The sequence below is a fragment of the Balaenoptera ricei genome, chromosome 7 (genome assembly GCF_028023285.1).
Source record: "Balaenoptera ricei isolate mBalRic1 chromosome 7, mBalRic1.hap2, whole genome shotgun sequence".
NCBI lineage: Eukaryota > Metazoa > Chordata > Mammalia > Artiodactyla > Balaenopteridae > Balaenoptera > Balaenoptera ricei.
This window is the reverse complement of record NC_082645.1, coordinates 54,012,507-54,037,228: the sequence shown is the minus strand read 5'-3', so window position 1 is coordinate 54,037,228 and position 24,722 is coordinate 54,012,507. Positions and strand designations below refer to the sequence as shown.

General features: G+C 38.2%; 1 protein-coding gene and 1 long non-coding RNA gene across 10 annotated transcripts in view; one reads left to right on the top strand and one right to left on the bottom strand.

The window, feature by feature from the left end:
* The window catches only part of LOC132368979 (uncharacterized), a 113,891-nt gene extending 104,729 nt beyond the window's left edge, over positions 1 to 9,162 (bottom strand). For both annotated transcript variants that reach the window (XR_009504201.1, XR_009504200.1), the window contains exon 1: positions 7,201 to 9,162. This is a non-coding gene — a long non-coding RNA (uncharacterized LOC132368979). The remainder of the gene's footprint in view (positions 1 to 7,200) is intronic.
* Positions 8,907 to 24,722, top strand: part of COBLL1 (cordon-bleu WH2 repeat protein like 1) — a 151,478-nt gene continuing 135,662 nt past the window's right edge. For 5 of the 8 annotated variants that reach the window (XM_059928001.1, XM_059927997.1, XM_059928000.1 and 2 more), the window contains exons 1-2: positions 8,908 to 9,162; positions 9,832 to 9,946. In XM_059928001.1, the coding sequence (XP_059783984.1) occupies positions 9,153 to 9,162; positions 9,832 to 9,946 (125 nt within the window). In that variant the 5' untranslated portion in view covers positions 8,908 to 9,152. Of the gene's footprint in view, positions 9,163 to 9,289; positions 9,380 to 9,831; positions 9,947 to 24,722 lie in introns of those variants that run through there. The other 3 variants (XM_059927999.1, XM_059928003.1, XM_059927998.1) reach the window with 3 other exon arrangements.

Sequence of the window (24,722 nt, the reverse complement as noted above, 5' to 3'; positions counted from 1 at the left end):
CTTATAAGCATGTTGCAAGAATTAATTATATCTTTAAAATATATAGAGCTCTTTACCACCTTATAAGTAAATATAACAAATATCAAATGTATTATTATTATAATATTAGCATGAGATTTTCTTTCTTTATGGCTTGCTAAAAGGTACCATGTGTTGTAGTGTGCATTTTTTTTTTTTAATTTATTTTTATATTTATTTTTGGCTGTGTTGGGTGTTTCTTTGTTTCTGTGCGAGGGCTTTCTCTAGTTGCGACGAGCGGGGGCCACTCTTCATCGCGGTGCGCAGGCCTCCTACTATCGTGGCCTCTCTTGTTGCAGAGCACAGGCTCCAGACGCGCAGGCTCAGTAGTTGTGGCTCACGGGCCTAGTTGCTCCGTGGCATGTGGGATCTTCCCAGACCAGGGCTCGAACCCATGTCCCCTGCATTGGCAGGCAGATTCTCAACCACTGCGCCACCAGGGAAGCCCTGTAGTGTGCATTCTTAATAAAATCTTTTACAGAATTTTAGGACCTGTTATTTTTATTTATTTTATTATATTTTAAATTAACGTATAGTTGCTGTACAATATTATGTAAGTTACAGGTGTACAATATAGGGATTCACAATTTTTAAACATTATACTCCATTTAGGGTTATTATAAAATACTATATTCCCCATGTTCTACCATATATCCTTGTAGCTTATTTTATACATAATAGTTTTTACCTCTTACTCCCCTACTCCTATATTGCCCCTACCCCTCCTCCTCCCTCTCCCCACCGGTAACCACTAGTTTGTTCTCTATAAAATCTTTTATTTTTTTTTACCATGTTTTCTTATTTCATATTTCTAAGGAGTACTTTTATTTTAAAAAATGATAATTTGGAGTTAGCTACAACTACTAGTCTTGCTAAATAACACAGCTCTCGAAGACAAAGATTCTTAGATTTGGAGGGTATCTAAAACATGGGTCCAACTTCCCACTCAGGGCAGGTATCATCTCTATAACATGCCTGATAAATTGACTTCTAACCCCAATTTGACCTTTTCCCAGGAACCACTTCACAGAGCAATGCATTACATTTAAAAATTTTGGAAAAAAAATTTTGGAAGTAAATATGCAATGGGGATCAACAAGGCCAAAAGTTGATTATTTTAGAAGTCTTATAAAACTGACATACCTCTGGCAAGATTAACAAGAATAAAAGAGGGAAGACAAATAAACACATCTGGAATGAAAAAAATGCAACTTAACTACAGTTTTTTTCAAGACTAAACAAATAGGATATTATCAACTTTATGTCGATAATTTTGAAAACTTATGTGAGATGATTAGAGATTTATATGAAAAGGATAAATTTACTCAAGGAGAAATGGAGAAGCCTAAGTAAGAACTTTGGGGCACATGCCCTCACTACATAAGGCAACTCAAGAGCCCTGCCTCAGTTTCCAGGAAGCCCCCATGCGACACTCCTGTCTACCTCTCTGTAGCTGAGGCTGGTTAATATACAACATGTCAGTGCTATTTAAGTCTTGGATTTGTTATAAGTTACACACAAAAATGAATAAAGGTAGCTTGTGATGATAAAAATATATTATAAAATAAGGGATAACAATCTAAAACATCAAGTTTAGATTGGACTAGAGCTATAAGATACTAAATTATTCTAATTCTTAGTTTTTCATAACTAAGATTTCACGACACTTAAAAATTACTTTAATCATTGACTAGACAAATTCAGAAAACATGCTTAGAGGAATAGGTGGTATTCAGTTCTGGTTAACAGTGAGGACCAGTTGAGCTACTCTTGTCTTAGCAAAAATTAAAAAAAAGAAACTCTGATTTTTAAATGTGAGCACTTTTCAAATTCTAAGAGAATAAAGCAATTCAGAACTTGATAACTAGAGTCAATAGATTTGAAGGTTTCCATTTTAAATGATTCGATTGTTTTCAGTTTCCTATAAAATTATGGTTATGACATAAGGTTATTTTGCTTTTCTAAAACATTCTACTATAGAACTTAATCCTTTGTAAGAGTTTTCTATAAACCCCTTAATTGTTCAGATTCTATTCCTTCATCAGTGTATAGTTAACTGTATACCCTTTGAAAAGAATTATAGAATTCCCTGGTGGTCCAGTGGTTAGGACTCCACTGCAGGGGGCACAGGTTTAATCCCTGGTCAGGGAACTAAGATCCTGAATGCTGCATGGCATGGCCAAAAAAAACCCCAAAAAAACAAAAAGAAAAGAATTATGATACTTCTGTGGGTAGGGTTGCTGGATAAAACATAGGATACCCAGTTAAATTGGAATTTCAAATGGACAACAAATAATTATTTAGTATAATTAAATATTGCATAGGACATACTTATGCCAAAAATTATCTATTGTTTATCTGAAATTCAAATTTAACTGGGCATCCTGCTAAATCTGACAGCCCAGTTTATGTCTCAGTTTTCTAATAAATGTAATGGGTGGCTTGAGTGGACAATCTCTAAAGTCTTTCTCAGATTTAACATTGTATGATCCCTATCTATTACAGTTAGACCTTTAAAAAATATTTATTCATAATTCAAACCTTGTAACATAGAATATCATACTAATTTATCACCATCTTACTGATGGACAAGCTAAAAATTACAAAATTATTTTCTAAATTTTCCTTCAGATATGGGATTATGAACTCCCACTAATAAAACTATGATAATTATAAAATTACTAGCTTCACTGAATTGACTTGACTTTAAAATTTAAATGGAAGGATTGTATTCCAAAACTACCATTACCATGTTCTACCAACTTACTCGTAAATTCCTTAACCTCCTCTAACGTTAGGGATAAAAAAAAAAAAAAGGTGAGATATTTCAGAAAGTATTGGAAGGAAGCTCTTGGGTGTTGAAATAGTAGTGTTAGCAATAGCTCATCTTGTTCTATGCATTAACAGATTGCAAAATTTATAACATGCGTAAGAATCATGCCCAGAGCTATGAGGCAACACTTAATTTAAATCAAAATATATATAGAGAAAAGTAGCCTTACATTTGCCAGATGTAAAACCATGTTTTAGTAATATTCCAAAGAAAAGGCCACTGATTATAATAAATAGTTCCTATGTATCAGAGAATTAAGATGTTAAAAATGATTTGTATATCATTTTCATTAGCACCCTCAGAAAGAATATCTTAATCCCACTTTTATGTTTTTTCATTCCAAAAATAACTCTTTATTTACTTAGAACATTCCTAGATCTCTGTATGAGAATATTTGTTCCTTTCTGACCAGTCATCCACTTCATTTATTACAACAAAAAATTGTAAAGATCTAGAAAATATATATTATTATCCCTGTAAATATGTCATCATATAAAAACATACCAAATAAGAAAATCACTTTATTCAAGTAGTCTTATCTTCTACCTACTTGTCTTGTGATGTCTGATAATACTATAAGCCCAGGAGAAAATTTTTTATTTTGGTCAACAGTGATTTGCAAAGCTCCTTCTAGTACCTTTTATAATTGCAGACTTAGACTAGTATGGCTAGAGCTGCTTCTGCGTGCCCTCTATATGCTAGACATTCTGCTAAGTCTGTTAGTGAAATAGGTATTATTTTTTCCATTTACTAAATAAGCTTAAAAAAAAAGACTCAAAGTTGACACACTCACATACATACAGTCAGTTTATAACTCCATCCTTTTCTGCTTTGCTATCATCTTTCCACTTCTATTTCAGTCACCAGGGTGAAATAGCTAAAATAGCCAATAATTAATGTTCAAAGAAATTAAAAAAAACATACCTGATACGTGTGATAATCTCTATACATGAGATGGAGTTTGGTAGTGAGTGTTTTCTATCATAATATCAGTATCCTAAATATACATTTTGTGATTTCTTTTCCTTGTCTGGCTGCCTTTCATGTTCCCAAATAGATTTTTTTTTTTTTTCCTGTAAGTAGAGGAAAATACGTAGTATAATTAATTTAGCTGAAAATCTTTCACAGGATGGCTTTTGATAAGACCACAGAGGGATCTATTTCAACTTACTCCCGTTTTGTACAGTTTTCAGAGTGTCTTGAGTAGTTCTGTGATCCTACAGGAGAACATGGATTATTAATAACTAGATTTTATATTTTATAGCAACTTTGTTCTTTGTTTGGTCAAGGGTAGCTCACTCCAGAATGTATCTGAATTTCTGATCATCCTTGAATTTTTGTTTTGCCTCCCAGACCTTCATATTCCTTGGATGAAACTGGAAACATCCACAATCTCAAAGTCTCCCCAGACTAAAATGGGTCCTTTGGGACGAGGCATGTTTAGGTAGCCAGTACCTTCAAAGCTGACCTAGAGTTCAGAGATGGGAAAAGATGTTCAACATGTTGTTTACATAATAACATTAATTTGCTGTGGTAGAACTTTTTTTTTTTTTAAGTGCTATCCTTGCAGCAAGGTAGCTGTAGTGTCACTAAAAAATTTAAAAATAGAAACCAGAAGAAGTAATTTTTGATCCTAGTTTTGCTACTTCACTAGTATTGCAGCTTCAGGCAAGTCACTTGCTTCAGTTCTCAGAACTGTAAAGTAGGGATAGGACTGACTCTGCAAGCTCTTGAAAGGCTCAAGGTAGAGTCAGTAAAGGAAAGCGTTTTTCAGGTGTTACAAAGCGAAGTCTTGTTATTAATCATCCACATATAAAAATCCAATAGTTTTTGACACAGTGAGCTTGATTACTCAGCATAGATAGAGACAAAAAGATCTCAAAGACCATGGAATATTTATAGACTCATTATAGCAATAAGGAAATTGAAGATTCCCCAGTTGTGTCACTTGATCAAGATCATCAAAAGCACAAAAAGCCAGAACTCTCAGCTTGGAGCAGGAAGATTTCTGCTTCATAAACGGAGCCTTAACCAAGACACAGGTGGCTCCCATTTGTAACATTCTTAAGAAAAGGATCTCCATTACCCTCCTTGGACACTGATTTTATCTGCACTGGTGTTTTTTTTTCTTTACCAGGAACAGTAACTCTCCTAATGTCACCCAGATAGTAAGTAGCCAAGCCAGGGATGTGAACTCACATCTGCCTGGTTCCAGAGGCTGAGCTCTTAACCACTGTGGTACTTAGTTAATCACACACATGCTCAGCCTCCCAAGAGAAAAGGCAGGCGAGGGGGTGGCAAGCCCTGCCAGAAGGAAATGTGCTGAGACTTGTTAGATTTTATGCCTGGAAAGCCAGAGTCAGTGGCTGCCTGGCTCAAAATTGTACATTTTGATACATGTTAACTGACAAGCAATTAAGAGTTCACCAAGCTCAAGACTTATAAAAGGAGAGGTGTAGTTCCCAGTTACAGTTATAATTTAATAGACAATATTAAAATGCTAAACGCCAAGAGTTTGTTAATTGTATTATGTCAAATAGATACATATTTGAATTGATTTTTCATCCTTAGCCTTTTTCTTTAAAGAGAGGAAATATCCATTATTTGAATGGTGTTTAAATTTTAAATCACAAGGGTATTTTTAACTGCACTGATACTTTAATGCCATAAAAGGGCTTATTCTCTTCCAGTGAGTAAGAAATTTACTGCCAACCAGTAACAGATTACATAATCCAGAAACAGAAATTCACTTTGGCAAAAGGACATCTTAAAGAGGGAAGGAGAAAGTGGGTTTTAGACAACATGGTGCTGACATATCTGAATCTGCAGCTTAGAACTTGGATGGGCACTGAAAACTTGGCCCTCCTGCATGCCCATTGTACTAAGTATTTTACACATCTGCATGCCTGTGCATGTTTCTCCAGGCCTTACCTTTATCCTGGAAAGTATGCATGTTAATAAGAGAGTCTTTGCCTAGAAATGTATATGATGATATAGAAATATAGTGCCATTTATAAGAGACATAGCATATTAAACTTAGGCATTTCTTCTTTTGATAAGTAGGACTGAAAATACATTTAACTTTATCTTTTGGGAGACAAGTAGAGACTCCTACAGATTACTGACCAGTTTCCTTTAACTTTCATTTGGTTGAGTGCCACAAAAATATTACTGATGATCCCAGTGGTCTGTGAGCCTCTCCAGGGCAGAGGCAATATCTTTGCCATCTTTTGTTTCCCTAGCACAATGCTTCGTATTGCAGACATTCAATAAATATTCCCTTTATTGAAATAAAATTTAATTCATGAATATATAATCTACTTGAAAAGTCTATTATGAAAAAAAGTTCAATGATTGTCCAAGTTTCAAAGTATAAAATCCAGTGAGTTAAAAGCTCATTGAAATTGACCAGAAAGCACTATTTCTGTACTTCTAATCTCTAGAATGTTTGATTATAAAAATAAAAGGTATAACTTGATAATACAATTATAAATCCAAACATAGAGCCATGAAAAGTGTAATTTATATTTTTATTTTATAGACAGTAGTGATTTTGAAACTAATTCCATCAGGTAACCATGTGGAGAATAAATCTTCTCTCCCTACTAGGACAAACTCAACTTTTATCTGTTCTGTTTAAAATGGTCTACTGGTCCCTCTGAACTGAAAAGCCTTTCTGCGACTTGAGGTCCCACTCACCTCTTACAAGTCCCCTAGGAGTGGAGTCCTTAAGGATTCCCTTACTCCGTAATTCATTCCACAAATATATGCGGAGAGCTTCCTGTATTCTGCGCTGTCGTTTCAGGACACAAAGGATAAGATGTGGCCCCTTAAGCACTCCAACTCTTTGCTTGTGTAAATGAGTAACTGAAACAAAGTGTCATGGGGCCTGGTCCCACCTGGCAGAATCTCAAGGGGGCTAAGAAAAGGAAGAGCTAATTCTCCATGTGCAGTCCAGAAAGTCTTCCAGAGGATATAACACTTAAGCACATGCATTAAAAATGATTTGATGGAGTGGGCAAGGGAGATTTCTGAATAGAGAGAAATTGAGCAGAATCTTGGAAACTTGGACAATTTTGCAATAGGTCATCACAAGGAGAGGGAAGGATGGATGTGGGGCGGGTGGATAGTTTTCCACTATCACGTACAAAGATTTATAGCAACTTTGATTACTATTTTGCTAATGAACTATGTAACCAGCAGACTACAGGGGGGATAGTTTAGTGCCTACCGTATGAGAACATCAAGCCTAGCCTATTAGGGATTCTGAAAGTTGTCAAATATAATTATATCTAAGGTAGGCTAAGTAATGCTGGACAACAAATCATTCCAATATTTTAGAAGCTTACCCCAACACAAGTTTATTTCTTGCTTTATGCAGATTCTGTTGTAGGTTCTGGGCTCTCCAGGACGGCTGTGCTCAGGATTGTACTATTGTACTGCATGCCAGAATCCTTCAGTCCTGTGCCACCTCCGTCTTAATATAAACTTCCATGATTGCAGCAGCAAGGGAAGAGAGCATAGAAAATCCAGCACTGGCCCTTAAGTGATTCTACCAGGAAATGAAACATTTCATGTCTGCTCACATTTACTTACTAAAGCAAGTTACATCATGATACCTAATTTCAGTGGGGTGGAGAGTATAATCCTCCCCTACACCTAAAACCAGAAAGAGGACAGAAAAAATGGGTAAGCACTCCAAATGCCTTCAGCAGTTATGAAATATTATGCTAGGGTTTTATGGCCAGATTAGACTAATGGAGTTAATAAAATTACTAGCATGCCATAAATTAAGGCTGAAACTAAAGTTTAATCTTCATCTGGTGATTGAAAGCTACAGACTTTAAGTAGTTTCACTATTACTCAATGTTTACACTATTCTCTGTGTGAGCAATTGTAAAAGCTAGTCATTCAGAGGCATAACTGATTCATGAAATTGTTTAAACTAAAATCCAGATGGATTTAAACGAACTGATTTGATTAATATTAAGTAAAATATTAAAAAGGAACTTTTTCATATATGGTTCTGATATTGTAATCCAAATAAGCTACTTTTTTTTTTCTTTTCATACGTAGAGATACACTGCAAGGCATATATTATGCACAGGAAGGAATAAATACTGATGTCTGTCCATAAGAGACAAACAGCATATTACTAAGTATTTAGTATGTTACTTCGTTTCAGCAATCTTTTTGGTTGCTACAATGGATATATACCTTAAAGAGCATTTAGTAAAGTATTGGTCCTAAGTATCAATTTAATTTTTACTACCTACCAAATATTATTCTATCAACTGGTTGAAGGGGCTAACACAGATGTGTTACATGATGCTAATACCACAGTAGAGCCTCTTTTAGGACGCTCTTTCACTTAACCTCTCTACTACAGTTTATTGAAATATTTTAATTTTTAAACCGTAAAGTTAATTTCTTAATTAATTTCACGTTATTTTTTCGGAACGCAAGCTTTTAGACCCATCAAAAATGGCTTGCACCTTACAACAGTTGGCACATATAATAACATAAAGGTATGCAAATATACCAGTTTGTCAGATGTAAAGAATCACGTAAAGAGCATGCACGTGGGAACTAAAACGTATAAACAAGTACACGGTTGTGTCTAAGGGATTCCTTTCTTCCCGTGAAACTTTCAAGAGGTGTATAAAACCTATCATTCGATTCCTAGTTTACAGATTGTCATCAGACATAATATTGTCCGGTCACAGCTGTTACAGGCTTTAAAAAAAGAAAGAAAGAAAGAAAGACATATACGTCTGAAGACAGGGCAACCTTAAACCTGCCACCAATTAGAAAGATCACAGTGTCACAGGCATGCTTTTAACAGAATAGCAACCTTAGAGGTCAGGTTGGGGGAGGGGGAAGCACCCTGGACGGGGAAGGTCAGACTGCAGGGAGGGCAAGCTGCAGGCCCCGTTCCGCCGGTTTCTCCCGGCACTTCCGCGGCGCCCGGGTCCTCCCCTCCGCTCCTCGCAGGGCAGGTACCCTCCCTTCCTCCCCACCTGTACGGCTGGGGCGCGCCGGGCTTCCCGAAGCGACGCCCTAGCGGTGGGAATGGGAACACGCTGCGCGGGAGCCTCCTTTCCGTTCGGCTTCCCCAGCTGGACCCCAAAGCCCCGAAGCCCCGGGGGAAGGAAATTACCACTCGGTGCTCGCCCACCCCCGCCCCGTTTCTCTCTCCGGCTCGCTGCCTGTCTCGCTCCGATGCCGCCGAGCCCCGTCGCCACTTCTAGGTGGAAGTCCGGCGGAGACAGCTGCGAGCTCCCGGGCTCCGGGGAGGGAAATGGGGCAGGGTGAGTCAGCCGGCCCGGGGAGAGGCTCCATCGCGCCCGGCACCCGCCCGCGGGGTAGGGGAGGCGCTGGGCTGAGCTCGCGGAGAGGCTGCCGCTTTCCCCTTCCTCCCAGTCCCGGCTTGAGAGCCGAATGCGAGCGCGCGGGCCGGGGGAGGGAACAGTGGGAGAGGAAGCCGCGGGAGAGAACAGGGAGCCACTGTTTCCTTTTGAAAAGAAAGTAGGAGCCCTGGGTGGGAAAAGAGAAAGGAGCCCTCCCAACTTCTCTTTGCGAAAAGTTTTCCCAGGGCGTTTTATTTGAGAAGCGCGGGATCGCGCTGCCGCCTTGGCGGCTGTGCCTGTGCGCCTCGCCCCTCGCCCCGCTCCTCCTCCTCCCAGCCTGGGTAGCTCCGCTCCCTCCCCAAGAGGCGCCAAATGGCTACCCAGTAACCCCACGGGGCGGGGGCTGCAGCGCCGCCTCCAGCCGCCGCGGCTCCCGGCAGCCGCTAGACCCGCCGGCGGCGCTGCCCGCGGGCTGGGAGCCGGGCCCGCAGGTGGAAGCGCACCCGGGAGGTGGGCGGGCTGGTCCAGGGCTGGGGGCGGCTCGGGCGGGCTCTTGACGCGCGGCCAGCCCCGTTCAGGCCTCGGGAAAGCGTGCGTCCCGCCCTGACCCGCCGGCCTCTCCCACTCCAGCAGTGACGCGCCGCCTCGGAGCCGGAGCCCGCGCAGTGCCCCGCAGGGCGATGGACGGCCGAGCCCAGAGCGCGCAGGACGTCCCGGCTGCGCTCCCGCCGGCGACCCCCGCAGGGTAAGCCTCGAGCGCCGCTCCACGCCGCCGCTCACCGGGGAGGGCGAGGGCGAGGGCAGCCGGGCCTCCACCCGGTCACCTGGCCGGCAGGTCGCCTCCCCGCCGGCGGCCAGATTCACCCGCCGCAGGACACGCGGACGACGAGGCTGCTTCCTCCCGGCCTCCTAGGAGGCCGCCCGGGATGGGGGCTCGGGTAGTTTTTGATTGCTTTCCTACCGGGGCTGCTCTGAGTTGCTGAAGGGCAGCTGAATGCCAGGAATTGGGTAAGGAGTCCGGGAGCAAAAATGGTAACAAAGGCCCCCTTGTTGGGGCTCTGGGCGAGCGGCGGACGATACCTGTTAGTGAGCTCCTGGGAAGGGGAAAACAGTTCCCTTGGCCGGGGGCTGAGGCCCAGCAGGTGAGCAGTGTCAAGGTGAATGTAAGGAAGGGGCTTTCTGCGAGAGGGTGGAGGGCGACAGGAAGGTGTGCCAGCTGTCAGCCCGCATGACAGTTCCGGGACACGGCCGGGTGCGCGCCTCTGATTGTCTGTGGCCAATTGATAGTGCCAAAGCCTAGCGCCAAAGCCTTGCGCAGAGTCAGACCGCCAACACGATTACTTTTCTTCGTATCCTCACATGTTTAGGAGAGATTGGAGTGGAAGGGGCTGTCACATGGTGAGTTAATATTAAATGGAGCACGTCTTCCTGCCAGATATGCTAATAATCACCTTGCTAAGCGTTTGGGTAAATAGTAATGAGAACAGGTAGTTCTGCAAGAGATGGGAAGAACCTGAAAATAACCTTCGTCTTGGTAAACAGTGAAGGCTTAACATGGGCGCTCTTTGAGCTCCTGAAGTGGGAAAACCCTTTGGTGAAGTGTAACTTTTTCCTACAAGTGTTCCCCCAACTCAATTTCTTTTCTGATAGTTAATCTGAGCACAGAAATGCACTCAAGAGAATATGAACATTTCAGAAAAGAAACGTTAAGGAAAAAGCGGCTTTGTACCTAATGAATGAGATTTGTAGTTTTCCTGATTTGAGAGTAGAGAAGTCATTTTCCCCTGGAACATGACACACGTTTCCTTAGAAGCAAGTCACAGCATGTTTATTCATCAGAGACCATGCGAACATTGGCAGATGTCTAGAGGAAACATGGAGAAGTCTCAAAGCAACATGACTAATATAAAAGATATTTAGTATAATGCTTACGTAGAGGAAACATGTAGTGTATGAATTAATTCTTTCATTTTGTTCCAGTTAGTTATCTTCTCCCCTCTGCAAATTGCCATATTTCTGTTGACTTCCGTTTCTATTCTTTCCCCAGTTTTTTCATTATTTAGATATTATCATATATTCTTTCATATATTATCACATTAGGATGTATGAGGAAAGAAATACATTGGCAGGAAGATATTAATTATAAAAGCATGGACCTCTAAATGGAGCTGCAGGAATACTGAAATGTATTCAGGTACCCCAAAATAAGATAGTATTTGACTGGTGGATTTAAAAATGGATTAGATTAGGTACTATTTAAAAAGAAAAAAAAAAAGAAAAAGAACCCAGCATATGCACATACACAAAATACACTAATACACTTGGGTGTTTAGAAATCATATAATACTTGTGAGTAAAATAGGTGAGAACAGATGGCTCTGACATGAAGGAAATGGAAAGAGCTTTCTAGTGATAAGCACAACTATAGTAAGACACTTCGGATTTTACTTTTGAGGATTTAAAGGTTAAACCGAAATTCTTTGCTTCAAAAGAATGTACAAAACTGCTTTATCTAATTTCTCAAATATGAGGAAAATACTTTTTAGAAATTTGCCCTTCCCTCTCCAAATTTAAGGAGAGACATGTGGAAAAATGCTTCAACATCTTATCTGAAATAACCTCCCCCCCTCCCCGTATCATTTTACTTTGCTTTATTCAGAGACGTTAACAATATCTGAAAGGTATAAACATAAAAAAAAAAATTACTTCTCTACTTTGTCTTCTTTCACTTGTCTGTCTTGTCCCTTTGGCATATCCCAAGTGCCTATTATATAATATTTGTTGAATATTCATTATTCAACATTACTGTTGTTCTTTTTCTCAAAACCCCAGAACATTAAAAAGGTTTTAATTGTGGGAAACAAGAATTATCCTAGATATGAGGCTTTGGGAGGTGGCAGGGAGCAGTCCCAATCAATATGTTATAATAAAATGTTAGGTTTGGAAAGTAAATTCTTTACTATAAACTAATTAAATCATGACTCATTAATAGCCTGAGGCCTACCTTAGACCTTATCCTTGGATATTACTGCTCTAAAGAATCCGTCTGTATGTTATTTTCCAAGTTTTACATGCTTGTAACATGTCATTTTAAAGAAATTTAGTGCAACTCCTTATTTTACAAATGAGAATCTGAAGCACAGAGACACAGTGATTTTTACAGAAGGCCCAGAGCAAATTAGTGGCAAAACCTGAAGGAAAACCCAGGATGTTAGTTGCCTAGTTCAGTGCACTAATTGCTTTTAATCTTTTCCAGACCACAATATGATAAATTTCAGCTGAGTACATTATCTTTAGAACTACTAGTGCTGGTGTTTTTACTTGGCAAAACACACACACACATATATATATTTTTAATGGTAGAATTTTTTTTTTTGGCAGCGTTGGGTCTTTGTTGCTTCGCGCAGGCTTTCTCTAGTTGCGGTGAAATGGGGCTCCTCTTCATTGAGGTGCACGGGCTTCTCATTGCGGTGGCTTCTCTTGTTGCAGAGCATGGGATCTAGGGCGTGCGGGCTTCAGTAGTTGTGGTGCACGGGCTTAGTTGCTCCGCGGCATGTGGGGTCTTCCCCGACCAGGGATCAAACCGTGTCCCCTGCATTGGCAGGCGGATTCTTAACCACTGCGCCATCAGGGAAGTTCCGAGATATATATTTTTAACTCTTTGAAATTTAAATGTCAAAAGTGTAGTTGACCTTGCTTTGAGGGACCTTAGTGTTTTGATTCTGAAACAAATTATCGGGCATGGTTCAGGTATAAAAGCCTATTTCTTTATAATTTTGCAGAATTGTAACTATGGAGTTAATTGAAGGCATAGTAAAAATTAAGAAGTGATTTAGCAGCTGCTTTCTTAAGCTTTTATTTGGATGCATTATTGGTTCTAAAGTTGTACTGATTGTATAAACTGAGTTCTTGTTAGCTAACATTTACTGGCTACTTAGAAGTTGAATGCCTTAGCTGAGGTTTCAACATAATTACCTGAGTATCTTTAAAACAAATACCCATGCTCTCACACTCCTACCTATTCTAATTTTAATTGGCCTGGGAGGGGACAAGGGCATGGAGAATTTTAAAATGCTGCTAGGTGATTCTCATTTGCAGCCAGATCTGAGAACCATTGATTAAGTCGGTATCACCAGCTGAGATGGAGATGAAGGCATAAATGGAATGGAGGCTGCTATTTAGCATTTTTAGGGAACTCAAGACTAACTTTCAGCTTTATTTTGCCTTTTGAAAGATTCCATTTAGGTGCTCTACGGTACTGTTTAAAAAAAATTATTATTTTTTTTTAACTCCTTTTTGAGGAAGTATGTTAACTCCATTTTATAATTTTGGAACTGAGGCTCAGAGAGCTTAATTAACACACTCAAGGCCATACAACACTAAGGGATGCAAGAATAATAGAAACAAGGTCTGATACCCAAACCTGTGCTCTTCATCACTAGGCCTGTTACCCAGGATGTTTGCTACCATGGATTATACTGAATGGATTATTTAAAGAGGCTTTATAGATGCATTGTCTTGATTCTTCTTAAAATTATATTTATAGTATATTAAAAAAAAACTCCTACAAAATCAAATGCATATAAAAAAACCCCAATGCGTAGCATTTAAAAGGAACTTAATTATTTCTTTAAAGTCATAATTAACATTTTCATGTGTTTGGGATGATTTAACATAGTAAACTGACAGCCATTTTGTCAGATGACATTATGTCATAGCTGTACTTATTTTTGCTCTTAGGCAGCTATTAAATATATTATAGCTTAATTTCAAAAGTAGGATTTTTGACCAAATAAGAAAAATGAAATTGTTTATTAAGACAGTGCTAGACATTTTGTTCAAAGTCTAATGTCCTCTGAATGTGTTAGAGGATAATTTAAGAACATTATCACCTAACCTTATTATTGAAGTGCCAGTTGTATTTATATAATAATAAATGCCAAGCTTTATGTTATTGAGACAACTACTCTTATGTAATTAATTAGTCAAAACTTGTGAGCCCTATTTTATATAAAACACGTTTTTCTAGGCACTGGGAGATTGGCTTCTGATCTTAAGAGCTTTATTTAAAAAAACTATCCGTAACTATGCAGGAAGAAAAAGGAGGGGAGGTGCTGTTAGTGTAGAAGTGGTACTTTGATATTAACTTTAAAAGCATATTATGGATATGGTTAGGACTTAAAGTGCAGTATCCTAGCTCATTGGTCAGCAAACTTTGGCTGAGCAAACTATGTCCAGAAGGTTGAAATGGGCCCTCCACTTGTTTGTCTTTTTTTCTTTTCTCCAATTTTGTTAATTGTGGTATAATTTACATAAAATTTACCATGTTAACCATTTTTAAGTGTATAGTTCAGTGGTATTAAGTACATTAACACTGTTGTGCTGCTCTCATCACCATCCATCTCCAGAACTCTTTTCATCTTGCATAACTGAAACTCTGTACCCATTAAACACTAACTCCCCATTCTCCTCTCCCCCCAGCCCCTGGCATCCACTGTTCTACTTTTTATCTGTATGATTTTTGACCACTCTGGTTACCCCATATGAGTGGAATCAAACAGTCTTTGTCTTCTTGTGACTGGATTATTTCATTTATTATAATATCCACAAAGTTCATCCATGTTGTATCATATGTCAGAATTTACTTCCCCTTTGAGGCTGAATAGCATTCCACATTTTGCTTATCCATTTATCTGTCAATGGACACAGGTTGCTTCCCGTATTTTAGCTGTTGTGAATAATGCTGCTAGGAACATGGGTGTTCAAATATCTCTTTGGGACCCTGCTTTCAATTCTTTTGAAGTAGAATTGCTGGATCATATGGTCATCCTATTTTTAATTTTTTTGAGGACTGCCATACTGTTTTCCATAGCAGCTGTACCATTTTACATTCCCCAAAACAGTGCACAAGGCTTCTGGTTTCTCCACATCTGTGCCAACACTTGTTATTTTATTTTTTTGACAGCAGCCATCCTAATATGTGTGAGGTAGTATCTCATTGTAGTTTTGATTTGCATTTCCCTAATGATTAGTGATGTTGAGCATCAGATCATGGGCTTATTGGCCATTTGTACATCTTTTGAGAAATGTCCATTCAAGTCCTTTCCCTGTGTTTCAGTTGGGTTTGCTTTTTTTGGTTGTTGAGTTTTAGGAATTTTCTTCATATTCTGGGTATTAACCCCTTATCCTCTACCTGTCTTTGTAAAGGGTTTTATTGGCACACAGCCATACCCACTCATTTGCATATTGTTTATGGCTGCTTTCATATTAGAGTAGTCCAGGCAGAGATATTATGGCCTGTAAGCTAAAAATATTTGCCCTCGGGGGCTTCCCTGGTGGCGCAGTGGTTGAGAATCTGCCTGCCAATGCAGGGGACACGGGTTCGAGCCCTGGTCTGGGAAGATCCCACATGCCGTGGAGCAACTAGGCCTGTGAGCCACAACTACTGAGCCTGCGTGTCTGGAGCCTGTGCTCCGCAACAAGAGAGGCCGCGATAGTGAGAGGCCCACGCACCGCTATGAAGAGTGGCCCCCGCTTGCCGCAACTAGAAAAAGCCCTTGCACAGAAACGAAGACCCAACACAGCCGTAAATAAATAAATAAATAAATAAAAGTTAAAAAAAAAAATTTGCCCTCTGTCCATATACAAGTTTGTTGATCCCATGGGCCAACTTATGAAATTTGTAAATGAAGTAGTGATTATTTAATTCAAAATTTATTTACTACGGGGAGGGGGACATATAAGTATTGAACTTCAATATAAATTAGAACAAAATGATATTTTGTTTGCATAAAGCAAGATATTTCTTATAGTAAGAGATTTTGCAGAATGGTGATTAGTGGTTGTTTTTTTTTTTTCCACGGGTGAAGACTTAGGCTTGGCTTGTTGGCAAGCCATGTAGAATTTTAACATTTATTTGATATCAGAATATATTTTAAAGAGAAGTTCTAAACTTGTGCTGGAGACACTTTCATGAAAAATGACTGAGGTCATTTTTGGTCATTTGGTCATTATATGATTAAGGTGCTTAGAACCAAAGTGCCTAGGAGAAGCTGGACCAAAGGTAGAAGGAATTCCTATCTAGTTTTTTTCAGCCTATACCTATTTTATGAGTTAAGCAAACTGTCTTTATAATTTTCAGCTAGTGTTTTTGTTGTTGCTCTTAAAGATATTTCATATCCTTAAGCGTTTAGTGCTCTAACATTAGGGTGACAGTTATTAGGAGACCTTTTTTTTATGACTTTGCTAAATTTTTTTCCCATCTGTTACAGTAAAAACAAACTAAAAATATGGGAGAAAGAAGTTTCCCATGACTATTTATAAAGGGCCAAATGTCTTCGGTTTTGCATACAAACTTCATATCTGAGGAATGAATCCCTTAGAAAAGACTCTCAAAGACTGACTAGTCTTTAGAAAAATGCTAGAGTGAGCTTGTTTTTGTACCCCATATACTTTAAGTTCACATTGCTGTTTATAAATTTAAATAGGTTAAAACTATTTATTGACTTTGTACATTAAAAAAACCTGCGGAGTTGAATTGTGGAGTAGTTTAACAAAGAAAATGCTTTAATTGAGATGGTCATCTCATTACGACAGCAAAGAATGCAATGGCAAGAGAAGTAGTTTAAGCTCAACTCATAGCTTATTTGTAACTTTTACCATATTTTAAATAGCTATACATCTTTACAAAGATCATAATTTCCAAGTTTCATAGGGAATAAATGAAGATATTTGGGTTTCCAGTATGTGTGGTGCCCTGTACTGGGCAATATCCTGATTATATCTGTGTCTTTTCGTGCTGTATAGCTCAGCTCAGGCTTACAGTTCAGAGGCACGCCTTCAGGAATTTGGTGGGAAGCACAGTACACTACAGAACTGAGTTGTTGTTTTTTTTAAAATTTTATTTATTTATTTATTTATGGCTGTGTTGAGTCTTCGTTTCTGTGCGAGGGCTTTCTCTAGTTGCGACAAGCGGGGGCCACTCTTCATCGCGGTGCGCGGGCCTCTCACTATCGCGGCCTCTCTTGTTGCGGAGCACAGGCTCCAGACGCGCAGGCTCAGTAATTGTGGCTCACGGGCCTAGTCGCTCCACGGCATGTGGGATCTTCCCAGACCAGGGCTCGAACCCGTGTTCCCTGCATTGGCAGGCAGACTCTCAACCACTGCGCCACCAGGGAAGCCCCCGAGTTGTTTTCTTAACCTCTACTCTCTAGAGAAAAAAAAAAAAATGTAGCCCCATCAAGACTTTCAGGTTTGTGGTTGTGAGGTAGTGAGGATGGAGGTGCTAGGTGAGCAGGAAAAAGAATGACCTCTGAATACCTCATTTTCATTTCCTTTAGGTACTCTTGTTCCTTCCTATTGAATGTCCTCCCCCATTGAAAGCAGAGCTTTAGAGATAATATAAATAATCACTTTATAAAAGAGAGTATGGGTTAATAGGACAGAGGTTTTCCTTTGTAATTGCCTCAGGCTTGTAGAAAATTGCTTTGGATGGAATTAAAAGAGTGAAAATGCCATCCATATTTGGTGGGATTTGATTTTGCAAAATAACCAAAGTGGTTCAGAGGCAAGCCTCTGAAGTGGGGTTGAAAAAGAACCTGAGATACAATAGTTTGGGTTCAAAATGTGGTTGTGCTTTTAAAATAATGATTCTGATTTTCTTGTGTGGGCTGTAGCTTGATTTTAAATAGGGTTGAATGCCAAAGGAATCAGAATATGTTTTTTAAACAATAATATCTTTGGAAAAAGTGCATTGTTTTTCATTGTAATTAATTTGAGAGATTAAAACTACTTTGTGTGCATGTTGTTGTATTTTTAAAAATTAAATACACCATTTCACTGTGGAGCCTACCATTGCAGTTTCTGTTCTTACACCAATATATATTTGTAAGGAAATAGAGTTAAGATGCTCAAATCTAGGTGGGCCATTTATCACCAGTCCTTGAGGACTTTCGTCTCTCTAACCTGCACACCTGCTATTACGTGCACATTCACACATGCTATTGTCCCTGGAAAAACGGAAGTGAAGAAGTATTAGATAACCCCAAGGGGAATAGCCAGTTTTAACAGCTGCTACAGTCATGTATCAGTTCAGTTGTGCTGGAAAGACAGGAAATTGAGTTGCTGAATCCGAAAATGGCTGCCACCTTGCCATTCCCATGTCTGATGGATATGCTGTAGTTTCTAGACCAGTTGAGTCCACAGTAGTCAAGATAATTATAAGAGCCATTGAATTGATTTTCTTCTTTGTGCTAAAGTGGATGCATGTTATACACGAAGTAGAAGTGGCAGAGAGAGGAGCAACCCTTTGTTTGTCTCCTCTTTTTATGCCTGATAGTCAGGTATCCCTGCTCTAGGAGAATTAGGAAAGAGACAGGGTCCCTGTCTTACAGGACAGCATCTGTGTTTCGTGGTCTGAGGCAGCTCTCATTATTCTCAGGTGTTCATGATTCGGTTAGTCATTGGCTGCAAAACTACTGAGCAAAGTGTCCTACCAAGTTATGAGAGTGGTTTCTTCCTATCTTTTGTTTCTACATAAGGTGCCCATTCCCAGAGAGCAATTAGATGCTTCAATTTAAAGCAAAAATTGTTTTTGCTCTGCTTCAGGAGAGCAAAGCTGAAAGTGGCAAAGAATGTTGGCATGCGGAAAGAAACTAATTTTTACACTTTGGGTTGTGATCCTAGGCTACCAGTCTTATTTCTTCAGTTTTCTCTTTCTCTAAAAGAGGATAAGTTTGGCTGTGTTAGTTTATTAACTATGAACTTCCCCCCACCTAGGAAAGTTAGGTGTGACTTCGTTTGAATAAAAAATATTTAACACTAGTGGTCTGAAAGGGGAAATAATACTGATTTTTTCCCTTACATTTAAATAGGACAAATTTTGTATCTAGAACCTATTCCAACCTGTAATTTACTCTAGTTTACCATGTATTATTTTTGAAATACAGTCTGGTCTGAAAGGAGCAATGTCTAAGAGTAGTTCATATCATCTGTTCATCTGTTTGTGATCCTGTATGTATGTAGAAATACATAGGAAATTCACTCTTATACGATGCTAAGAAAATGTAGTCCTGAAGTTTGTGGTGGTAACTTTGTGAAGCCTAGGAACGTGTTTCCAACTAATTTAGTGCTTATAAGCGGTATAGCCCAGAATGTACACACTTACAGGCATTTTTAGAGTTTCTTAATCAAATTCAGCATTTCATATGTGTGTGTGTGTGTATATATATATATATATATATATATATATATATATATTTGGTGTGCAACACTTTGGGACTTTTATTTTTGTGTGACTCAGAGTTACTAAGTTAACTCATAATTAGGACACTAAGATTATGCAAGCTCGATTTAGTGGCAATTCTAAAAGTTATCTGAAGGTGTTGAATATTTGCTATCATTTTCGTATTCTTCCAGGTATTAAGCACATCAAAAGTTGAAGTTGGCAGTATTGGATATTTGAATATCATGGATTTGGGGCATTCCCAGTTTCCTTGTATCACTGTAAAACCTAGGCAAGGTAGAGACCAAGTTTCTGGAACTCCACAGATAATTGTAATGGTTTGAACACAAAAATATCCCAAGTACCATTGGTTTTAAAGGAGCAGCCTTGGAGCACTCAGAAGTGATGGGCTATGGCTGAAGGCCCACACAGTGTAGGAGGCAGGGAGTAGTACAGTGGTAGCTGTTTAATTTCATTGTCGACATCTTTACCACTTACCGTTCTTCACAGGGGATATCATAAGATTTCCGGTCAAGAAACAATTTTTTTTTTTTTTTTTAAGAAACAATTTTAAAAAATTCTGGCACTTAGCCATTTTGTTTTATTAGTTAAAGGTTATTTAGAATGCCATGCTCTCAAATCAAACCTAGTCAAAGACTCTGTTTATGGTGATCCTTGTTCATTCCGGCGCGTGATTTGTGTGACTGGTGAGGGCCTGTCTCAGGGCCTGAGCGTTGCACACATTATCTCTGTGGCCCTGGGAGCATTTCCTCAGAATGATACTCACCAGTGCAGCCCTGTGTCAGACATTCTTGTGGAAGTGGAAGGAGAGCATGTGAGAAAAGGAGGGGAGCCTTTAGGAGTTGAGAATGGAGGCTTTTTTCTTCCTTGAATCCTAGAGAACCAACCAGCTTAAAATGAACACTGCTAAGGAGACAGTTTTCATTGCCATATGCATTTAAAGTTCTAAAATTGGCTATGTCAATGCAGAAAAAATGTTCAAAGTGTTTATTTTTAAAGTAAAATGGGAAAATTTGGGAGAAATGGTAATACCTTGTATGCAATTTAGATTTTTAAATTTTATATTTAAATACATTAAGTGTATCTCAGTTGTGTATATAATACTCATTACTCCCTTTCCTTGAGCCCTTTGTGATCTGCTTATGTTTTTACACTATTGTTTTATGGAAAAAAATTAAATTTCATGGGTGTGAAGGGGAGAATTTTCCTGGCATTTTTCCTTCTTTGGTTAGCCAAGTAGATGCATGCTGAGCTAAATGGAAATGTAGAGATAATTACAATTTTATTATTTGGGGATGTAGGTGAAGAAAAGAACAGGAAAATAGGCAAAATGTATTCAATGATGGAAAAATGAAAAGCAGAACAGTCTCTGATCGCAAAAGAAGAGGCAGTGGTGCTAAATTGCTGGACTGTGCTGGCACTAAACTAGCAGTTTGAGGTTTGAGGTCTTTATCTCTTATGTTCAGTTGGTAACTCTGGTACATTAGTTTGTGAAGCACTTCTGTGATCTTAGGTTATTAGAAAGCATTTTGTGCCGCAAACTGTATATAACCTCTTCAAAAGTACCATGTATGTTTTTTGAGGGGAGAGATTCCCTCCAAAGTGAATTGATAGTTATGCCAATGCCAGTTATTCTCTTTATAGGTCACCTCATTTAATTCATTATTTTTCTAATAGGCAATATATTCAAATGGCACAGAATTCAAAAGAGAAAAATGACAAAATAGTGAGAGATCTCCCCCCTATACCCCATGTTTCCTATTCACCAGGTTTTCTCCCCAGAGGCGATCAGTGTTACGGTCCTTACAAATCCTTATAGGATACTCTGTACCAGTGCTGTCTAATGGAAATATAATGTGAGCCACAAATGTAACTTTAAATTTTCTAGGAGCTAGATTTAAAAATTCAATTTAAATGATATATTATACGATGCAGTGGTTAACATGCTTCTAATTCTACAAAACAATGAAGTTGTCTTTACCAGCAAAAATATTTTCCACTGTCAGGTTTGAAATTTAAATAAATTACGTAAAATTTAAATTTTATTTTCTTAGTCACATCAGCCACATCTCCAGTGCTGAAAAGCCTCATGTGGCTGGTGGCTACTCCACTGGACAGAGCATCTCCTTACAGTCAGGAGCAAATGGGTGTGTGTATGCATATTGTTTCTTACTCTTTTATACACAGTTGGTGGTACTTTGTACCTTGTTTTTCCCTTAATAATATAACTTGGTTTTTATTCCATTTTGTTACATAATGGGCTCTATTTTTCCCTCATAGCTGTGTATTATGTCTTTGTAGGGGTGAACATAATTTATATAACCAGTCCCTTATTGATGGATACTTGGATTTATTTCTCCCTCTCCTCCCCCTTTGCTGTTATTAAGTGATCATTTTAGCATCCTTTAAGCAGCGTACAATCTATTGTACTAATACTCATTCCCGATATGTTTGATTAAATTAACTAGATTGTGAAACCCTAAAAAGTGGAGATCATATTCTTTTTTTAAATTTTATAGGACTAAAAAAATTGGATACCGTAAAGTGCAGAAATCAAACAGCTCAATGAATTTGTATTAATACATATGTAAACATGTAATAACCAATCAGATCAAAATATAGAATACTTCTAGCAGCTTAGAGTCCTCCCTCTTGCTCTCTCTTCAGCAATACTTCCCAAAGGTAATCACTGTTCTGACCTCCATCACAATAGATTAGTTTTGCTTATTCTTAAACTTCATATAAATGGAATCAAATCATTCTTTTATGTCTAGTTTCCTTTGTTCAACATTATGCCTGTGAGATTCATCCATTTTTTTTAAGTTAGCAGTAGTTCATTCTTTTTCACTGCTATGTAATATTCTATTATATAAGTATATATTATTATCGTAATATTTATAGACATTCGGGCCTTTTACAGTTTTTAGCTCTTAGGAACAAAGCTGCTATGAACAATTTTGTACCTGTCTTTTCATGGGCATAAAGATTCACTTCTGGCTGAATAACTTGGAGTTAACCTCATCTCTCTCTCTCTCTCTCTCTCCCCCCAACACACACACACACACACACACACACACACACACACACTTCTTAATTCCATGTGGTTCTTAGCACATGCTTGATGATCACTAAATGACTGAAGATAAATTATTAACTGATCATGTACTGCGACATTATTTCAATCTTACTAAAAATAATGGACAATCGTTCCTTGCGGATGCTATTATTCTTATATGTGACATAAAACATATAGCACTTTATCCATTTCTCTTTCCTCTTGGTTTTCCTGTTTTTTTCCCTTTTTTTAACCTTTTTTAAAAATTGAGGTATAGTTGATTTACAATATCATATAAGTTTCAGGTGTACAACTTAGTGATTCACAATTTTTAAAGGTTATATTCCGTTTATAGTTACTATAAAATATTGGCTATATTCCCTGTGCTGTACAACATATCCTTATTTATTTTATGCTTAGTAGTTTGTACCTCTTAATCCCCTACCCCTATCTTGTCTCTCCCCCTCTTCCTTCTCCGCACTGGTAACTACTAGTTTGTTCTCTGTATCTGTGAGTCTGTTTCTTTTTTGTTATATTCACTAGTTTTATTTTTTAGATTCCACATAAGTGATATCATACAGTATTTGTCTTTCTCCGTATGACTTATTTCTCTAAGCATAATAGCTTCTAAGTCCATCCATGTTGTTGCAAATAGCAAAATTTCATTTTTTTTATGGCTGAGTAGTATTCCATTGTGTGTGTGTGTGTGTATGTATATATATACATATAAATATACACCACATCTTTATCCATTCATCTGTTGATGGACACTTGGGTTGCTTCCATATCTTAGCAATTGTAAATAATGCTGCTATGAACATTGGGGTGCATATATCTTTTCAAATTAATGTTTTCATTTTCTTCTGTTACATACCCAGGAGTGGAACTGCTGGATCATATGGTAGTTCTATTTTTAATGTTTTAAGGACACTTCATACTATTTTACACAGTGGCTGCATCAATTTATATTCCCACCAACAGTGTAAAGGGTTCCCTTTTCTCCACATCCTCACAGATGTTTGTTATTCGTGGTCTTTTTGATGATAGCCATTCTGGCAGGTGTGAGGTGATACCTCATTGCAGCTTTGATTTGCATTTCTCTGATGATTAATGATGTTGAGCATCTTTTCATGTGCCTGTTGACCATCTGTATGTCTTTTTTGGAAAAATGTCTATTCAAGTCTCCTGCCCATTTTTTAAATTGTGTTGTTTGGGTTTTTTTTTTTTTTTTGATGTTGAGTTGTATGAACTGTTTATACATGTGGGATATTAACCTCTTATTGGTCATATCATTGGCAAATATTTTCTCCCATTCAGTAGGTTGTCTTTTTGTTTTGTAGATGGTTTCCTTTGTGAAACCATATTCTTAAATATTGTTCTTGGGTGTACTGCTGGGTTTAATGCATGAACATACCTTGACACATAATGATCAGTTATTGGATGGATGGGTATAAATAATACCCATAATTCAAATAGAATTATTTGTGTGACCCTGAACAAGAGGTCAGTGTTGGGAATGTAGACCAGCAAATTATTTGTCTGCTAGAGTGGTATAAGCTTAGTTACACAAAAACTGAGTAGTTAGCATTCATCTTTTTACTTGAAATCCTCCAATGATATTTTTAATTGAAATATAGTTGATGTACAATATTATGTAAGTTACAGGTTAACAGTATAGTTAACATTCATTTTTGCAGCCATCAATCAATGAATTATTCCTAAGACCCCATGAAATGGCTACACCCTTAAAAGTGCTGTTGTAAATCTCTCAGTAGTCTGCTATACAACTCTATTCTTGGTTTGAGGTTCTCTTTTAGCATTAATCCCTGCAGTAGTATTTATGAAAGAAATATGTGTTTTGTTAGTAGTTCAAGTGAAAATTCTGAGTAATGACACTTCCATCTCAAACTTCCAGCAAAGAAAAACTTTGGCCTTCATGGGTAGACTTGAATAACAGGACATAAGTGCTGTATTATTATTTGCAGCCTAAATAGTCCTATTTGAATAATGATAGCTGAGTAACATTTGATTTACAGAATAAGTTACAGGTTTTGGGAGTAAAGCAATTAGTCATTAATTATATGATTAATTAGTGCATAAGAATTCTCCTCATTTGTGTCAACACACTGAAATCTAAATTGTCAAGAGCTTTGCTATTTTGATTCAGTTCTTCTATTGGTAGAAGAAATTAGCCTTTTGATGTGAACAGTAATAGCTGAAGAG